Source organism: Entelurus aequoreus, linkage group LG09 (assembly GCF_033978785.1).
Source record: "Entelurus aequoreus isolate RoL-2023_Sb linkage group LG09, RoL_Eaeq_v1.1, whole genome shotgun sequence".
Taxonomy (NCBI): domain Eukaryota; kingdom Metazoa; phylum Chordata; class Actinopteri; order Syngnathiformes; family Syngnathidae; genus Entelurus; species Entelurus aequoreus.
Genome location: NC_084739.1, coordinates 39,586,783 through 39,593,843, shown reverse-complemented (window position 1 = coordinate 39,593,843; position 7,061 = coordinate 39,586,783). Strand labels below are relative to the sequence as shown.

Genomic DNA, 7,061 nt, shown 5'->3' with positions numbered 1-7,061 from the left:
CATTGCCATTGTCAGCAACCACTTCCGGCTGTGTCCGGCAGCCAGACACCTGGCCGTCTATCTGCTGGACCTCTTCATGGACCGCTATGACGTCACGGTGCAGCAGCTCCACATGGTCTCCCTCTCATGTCTGCTTTTGGCCAGTAAGTGTGTGCAACTGAAACGATGGCTGTGTCTCAGGTCATGCACTTCCTTGCTTACATTTAACATTTTGAATGCACTTACAAGTAGGGCTGGGCGATATATCGATATACGCGATATATCGCAGGTTTGTCTCTGTGCGATATAGAAAATGACTATATTGTGATATTCGAGTATACCTTCTCACGCAGTTGCTTTTAGCTGCTGGCATTACACGACAGGCTCTTCCCACTCCTTCTTGTGTGTCCTTCTCACAGACAGCAAGCGCACCTTCTACATACGTCACATACTGTCACGTCATACATCACATACGTATACGCCCTCGCGGAGCAGAGAGGTAGCGGCATGGGTAACGTTAGCTGTGATGCGAGTGGTAATACGAGAGAAAGAAGGTGCGAATCTGGTAACAAATGAAGGAAGAATTAATTCCCAAGAAAAACAGAAGGGGGTCCATCGTCTGGCGGTGGTTTGGCTTCAAGTGGGAACATGTCGAACAGACAACCGTAATTTGTCAAGTGTGGGGCAAAAGCGTTTCTACAAAAAGTAGCATTACTGCTAATATGTAGCATCATTTGAAAAGTCACCTGCTAGAGAATGAAGAGTGCTTAGTCCGCATGTCAACATCTCCATTCGGTGCCACACGCCCACATCATCAAAATGCCGAGGCAAACATTTCCAGATCAACACCGTATGAAAAAAAGAGACGACAACAAAAGGAGATAATGTCCGCAGGAACCTACCACATAGCGAAGGACGAACACTATTTGATTTCCTATTATGCAGCTCATTTTTATTTGACACTTATTGAAATATCTTGTGTGACATCATGTTTTTAAACTATTGTAGTGGCGTTCTGTACAAAAAGTGCACTTTAATTTAGTGTTTTGATAAGTCATCTTAGTGACACCATGCACTCAAGTGCACTAATAGCTTGTTTTAAAATGTCTCTGACAATCTTACATTTTCTGTTTTGGAAATGACATGAATGTTTGTGCCACTGCTTAATAACAGTTTAATAAATACAGTTTTGGTAAATTGACTTAGTTGTGATTTCCTTCTCTGCCTGAAAGTTTAAAATGAGCATATATTAATGCAGTATGAACAATAATGTTTTAATGTAGACTCAGAACAAGACGCAGAACAAGCTAGTCAGGTTACTTCTAGACCTCCACCCCATATCCCACCTCACTCCTACCCACTTCTCTAAAGTGGGCTGGCTCAAGGTGGAGGACAGAGTTAAACAACTTGCACTGAGCCTAGTCTATAAAATCCGCTACACCTCCCTGATACCGAAGTACATGTCAAACTACTTCCTTAACGTAAATGACCGCCATAACCACAACACCAGGGGGTGCTCCACTAACCACGTTAAACCCAGATTCCGAACTAACAAAGGTCTTAACTCATTCTCTTTCTATGCCACATCAATGTGGAATGCGCTCCCAACAGGTATAAAAGAAAGGGCATCTCTATCCTCCTTCAAAACCGCAATAAAAGTTCACCTCCAGGCAGCTACAACCCTAAACTAACACCCTCCCCGGATTGCTAATAATCAAATGTAAACAATCAAATGCAGATACTTTTTCTTTTTCTTATGCCTTCTGATCTCTCTCTCTCTCTCTCTCTCTCTATGTCCACTACTTGATGTCCATATCCCCCACCCCCCCCCCACACCCCTGATTGTAAATAATGTAAATAATTCAATGTGATTATCTTGTGTGATGACTGTATTATGATGATAGTATATATGATAGTATATATCTGTATCATGAATCAATTTAAGTGGACCCCGACTTAAACAAGTTGAAAAACTTATTCGGGTGTTACCATTTAGTGGTCAATTGTACGGAATATGTACTTCACTGTGCAACCTACTAATAAAAGTCTCAATCAATCAAAAACTCATAGAATCATCATACTGGTGTGATTATATGTATCAAGTGTTAATTCAAGGCTAAGGCAAAATATTGACATGTATATCGTGTATCCCGATATGGCCTAAAAATATCGAGATATTAAAAAAAAGGCCATATCGCCCAGCCCTAGTTACAAGTAAGCAAATTACAGTGAGTACCGGGATGTTGCACTCAACACGCCTCAAATGGTGAGTGGACTATAGCCACCCTCAATCATTGCCATCTTGGCTACGTAGGGGAAAAGACTAACTCAAGGTGTTGCAATTCACAATTAAAAAGGAAAAGAGGATGCAGCTATATATTGCGATCCTTAATTACGTACACAGCGACAGTAATCAATTTGGCATAGCACTACAATGTCAAACTTGGATCCGTCAGGAACTCAGTGTACAAAGTATACATTTTGCAGGATGCTGACGGATGCTTTTGATTTGCGTGACAGCCAATGTGTAGTGGCTAAAGGCTACAGTTCCATTGATAGTAATGCTTTCTCGCTGCAGGTAAATTTGAGGAAAGGGAGGACAGGATTCCCAAGCTGGAGACGCTGAACAGCTTGGGCTGCATGAGCTCCATGAACCTGGTGTTGACTAAGCAAGCTTTGCTACATATGGAGCTATTCTTACTGGAATCCTTCCAGTGGAACTTATACCTCCCTACAGCGGCCCATTTCATCGATTACTACCTCTCTATTGCAGTCCACGAGGGAGATCTCCATGATGGCTGGCCTATGACCTGTTTGGAGAAAACTAAACTCTACATGGCCAAGTATGCGGATTACTTTCTAGAGGTTTCCTTACAAGGTACAGTTACTTTTACATTACCCTCACTTGGTTCTAGAAAATAATTCATGGAAGTGCGTTTAATAAAGTGGGCCAAAACAAGAACTGTCACTTGTTTGCAGGAGTTTTTCTAATAAGTTTGGGTAAATGTTAAAATGATTACATAGGAAATACAATTTTTAAACTTCAGTTTGGGCATACAGTGTAAAGCGCGTTTGGCTAATGATCACGTACACAAACAGGCACAAATGTTTTCCATGCAAACACAAGAAATAAACACGTGAATACTAAAGCATTTGTAATTTCTGGGAGAAGTGGTGCATTATCTGACAGAAATGCAGGGGTGCCAATATTTTTGGCCATGACTGTATGTGAGAATTTGGCACGCCTCTGTACTAAACCAAAGGCGCTGTATGGAAAGATTCAAATACATTTTACTGTACACCAGTAGTATCCAGAAGGGTCAGAATATAGAAAGAAAGTCCCCAAGTTAGCAACACTGATCCCTCCTGCTACGTCGTCTTATCTGGCAGACCAGTTGCGTATTGGCTAATAAGAAACAGAATTACGATGCATACCGCCACTTAAGAGGTAGCGCTAAATCTATTTATGGCAGTCCAAATGAATTCAAAGTGGGCCGCCACAAATAAATTAATGTATGGGAACACTATTATGTTGTTCTCACTATTGCCATGTGTACCTGATATTACCATGATTTAAAAAAATATATATTCAATTTTCTTTTTTTCTTTCCCTAGATCATGCGTTTTTGTCTTTTGTTCCCTCTCTGGTGGCTGCTGCATGTGTTGCCACCTCACGCCTTACTCTGCACTTGTCCCCTACATGGCCCGCCCGAATGCAGCGCCTCACAGGCTACACATGGGAGAACTTAGTCACATGTGCTGAGAAACTTCTCACGTGGGTATCTTAGATGGCTGACTGAGTTAATGGCTTCTATTGTTTTATGTTATATGTATGTGGCTAAGGGCCATGTTTAGTGCATGTTAATTTACAAATGTGACACAGTGATTGCACTGAACGTTTTAACTAGTAAACTTAGTAACTCTTCTCTCTTTGTATTTGTTTTACCCAGAGCACATGACAGTGATGTCAAAGAGGCCAACAAACAGAAGTGCCAGCAGCCGGGTCAATCAATGTACCACACTTCAAGCCAGGCAGCTACTGTGGCCCAGTACCTTCACCTGCCCAGCATGCAGTACGCGCAGCAGGCTACACAGCCAGCTTTAGCACCAAACCACCGGCCTGCTACCTATCTGGGCCACACTACTACCCTGCATGCCCCAAATGGCCTCCCGCTGGCTAGTACTCAGGGTATCACACCCTCCCTGGAGCCAAAGTCTAACATGCCTAACAGGGCTTACCAAGTCAGCATGCATTACGCATGTGCTCCATGTTTTGACAGATGATGGACTGATATGATTGACAAATCAGGATGAGAAGTTGAGATCTATTTCTAAGTACTAAAAACTATTACATTAAAGAAAATGGCCGTGTTTTAATTTGAGGGGACTTGCTGTATCAGGTGTGCCACCACATTGGTGTAAGATATGTGCAATATGCATCTACTGTAGTAATTTTCTGTGGAGAGCCAGTATTAGGATTTTTGTTCAAGATAATTGATAGAACTGTTATGTGTCCTGTGGTCGGAGTACCACTTTGCATAGCTGTACAACTACCGGTAGTGTTGCTCTATACCTTAGCGTCAGAGCGAAGATCTATTTATTTAAGACAGATTACCTCAGAAGTATCTAGCAGACATTATTGTGGCTGACAGCCTTGCTGTTGATTACAATGCTAAGTTAATCAACAGCAGATTTCATGTCATTTTGTGTTATGTCATTTCTTGAGCATAGATTGTGTATTTTTTTCTGTACTTTTTTGTTTACTTGTGAACTGTGGAAATCTCAGTTCATTTGCAGAGAAATATGTTGCTCTTCTACACAAGATTATTTCAGTGCTGTGCACTAACAGTAGTTTTAATAAAATACAAATATCTAAAGTGGAAGTTTGTCATTTTCTTGAATGTTTTAAAATCACCCCAAGATCAAAAAGAGAATACCAATGCTTACTGCAAATGACATTCCAATTCAAGTGCTTTTCATACATAAAGAAATGCAACGCAAAGTGCTTTACAAACTTAAAAACAATATCCCGACGACCCAGATCCCCCATTATCACATACGCATGCATGCATGGACACAAATAAATAATTAAATGCCAAACACACACACACACACACACATTTATACACACATATGCAACTATATGAACAAATGAATGCATGGCTGAGTGCATAGGAGACATGTCAGTAAACACTATCACAGGAGCCATCTGCACCAGGAGGTTATCAGACCATGGCCACCAGGACTGACACAAAGCTCCCCCACAGCATGGCCGATAGTGCCTCTCCCTCTGAGGAACGTTGGAAAGTAAAAATAATAAAACCTATAAAATAGTAATTTATTATAAAATATAGTCTAGCTCTAACTGTGTTGGTCTTGAAGTGTATCACTAAAACTACAAAAATGGCTGACGTAGCAGAGAAGCAGCATGAGGGGGCGAGGCATGGAGGCTTATGTAAAAAGACGTGCCTCAAAACGGCTTGTTTTCAAGAGACAGTCTGAAATGGGCTTGAAGATGTAATTATTTTATGTGAAATTATGACCAAAGAACCACCATGTATAAGTAGTCCACAAGGAAGTGTGTTGAAGGTAGATTAGAATCTTAATATGGTCCCATTTGGGTTTAATCTGATTTCCAACCTACATTAAAATTTGATTTACAACACTTTGTAGATATGGAAATTGTTTGTAACGTGAGGAACACCTTGTATACTGCAACTTACTGCACATGCTCAGCTGTAGTGTTTAGGTGGTAAACGTGGTTGGACTTATAACTTGGCGTGTAAATTCATAATTAATAAACAGCTAAATGTTTTGATCTATCCTTTAAGTAATTACCTCAACAGTTGCAGAGAAAAATTCAGCACCATGGTCAGCTCTGTGCCCCGTTTGCAATTTATTGAAACTAAAATGTATCAATTTCAGCACTGAAAACACAAGAAAGAAGGTACAGTTATTGACTTATAATAACAATATCTACAAAACAGAGCTACATATGTCCAAAAGGAAGTGTAGATTACATTTGTGTAAGTTCTTCGTGCATACACAACATATATGTTTGCTAATGTGGCGTTTTAAGATAAGTCTATATGAAATAATGGACTACGCGTCAAAGACATACAACAACTAACTGGTCCGTCACCATTTTTTTAATTTGTTTCTCCCTTTTGACGTGAGTGCTGATTGGTTCGCTCTGATGTTTGTAGCCAATCAGCGGTCGCCTACCACTGAGGAAGGAATAAATGCAAGATGGCTCCTCATATAAAAACAGTCTACTCGGTCCCCATCATACAGCCGCAAAATAAGACTTTATACTTAATTAGGTTGACATATTTATCTTCGAAGAGTTCCGAAGGGTAACGCAAGCTATAGATTGATGTGCGTTTGGTACTTGGTAACATTTTGTGCTGGAAGATAACGAGGAGGCAAGAGAGACAACTTTGAAGCCATGAATCGGTTGTGAACTCCGCGTCTTCGGTAGACACTCTTGGGGCGGCCAGTAGCACGTCGGCCGGGCCTTGACTAGCTAACGCTAGCTGCTAACTAGCTAATGACTTCGCCTACTGTTATTCGCCGAATTGGACAAAACAAACGTGGCGAGTTACTAGTTGCATGTTGACTGAGGGACGTGTAGCGCGAAAGGGCTGCTGAACATGGCTCTATCGAGGTAAGACCAAGCTTCGTGCGCTAACACAGAGGTTTTATGTGTTGGACTTTGCTAAGCAATTGGCTAGCTAGCCTACTTACAGATTGTGTTCGTTTTGGCGAAGAACGACATGGACTACACAGCCGGGAAACAAGCGATACAACGTTTGGGCGAAACGTAGTCACTCAAATTTAGATTCCAACTAGTCTTATTTACGCGCTTTACATATCAGCACTACTTATCGCATACAACTTCACAGATAGATGCAGAATAACTGCAGTGTAAAGAAACTATAGATGTACACCATTGCATTCAGCACTGTTATTAAAATTCCATAGAATGCTTGGATGTGTACAAGCAGAATAGTTTCAGTTTGTTATTGATCTTGGTGCCAGTGATCCTCATGTGCATGTCAAACTAGACCTCTAAGCATTAG

At 41.0% G+C, this 7,061-nt stretch overlaps 2 protein-coding genes across 3 annotated transcripts in view; both read left to right on the top strand.

The window, feature by feature from the left end:
* Positions 1-4,862, top strand: part of ccnj (cyclin J) — a 15,430-nt gene extending 10,568 nt beyond the window's left edge. For both annotated transcript variants that reach the window (XM_062058760.1, XM_062058761.1), the window contains exons 3-6: positions 1-143; positions 2,558-2,857; positions 3,595-3,754; positions 3,930-4,862. The exon at positions 1-143 is cut by the window's left edge and continues 68 nt beyond it. In XM_062058760.1, coding sequence (XP_061914744.1) covers positions 1-143; positions 2,558-2,857; positions 3,595-3,754; positions 3,930-4,263 — 937 coding nt within the window. In that variant the 3' untranslated portion in view covers positions 4,264-4,862. The remainder of the gene's footprint in view (positions 144-2,557; positions 2,858-3,594; positions 3,755-3,929) is intronic.
* Positions 4,863-6,243: 1,381 nt separating this feature from the next.
* btaf1 (BTAF1 RNA polymerase II, B-TFIID transcription factor-associated) overlaps positions 6,244-7,061 on the top strand; it is a 59,394-nt gene continuing 58,576 nt past the window's right edge. Inside the window, exon 1 of the mRNA XM_062058747.1 lies at positions 6,244-6,646. Within this exon, the coding sequence (XP_061914731.1) occupies positions 6,633-6,646 (14 nt within the window). The 5' untranslated portion in view covers positions 6,244-6,632. The remainder of the gene's footprint in view (positions 6,647-7,061) is intronic.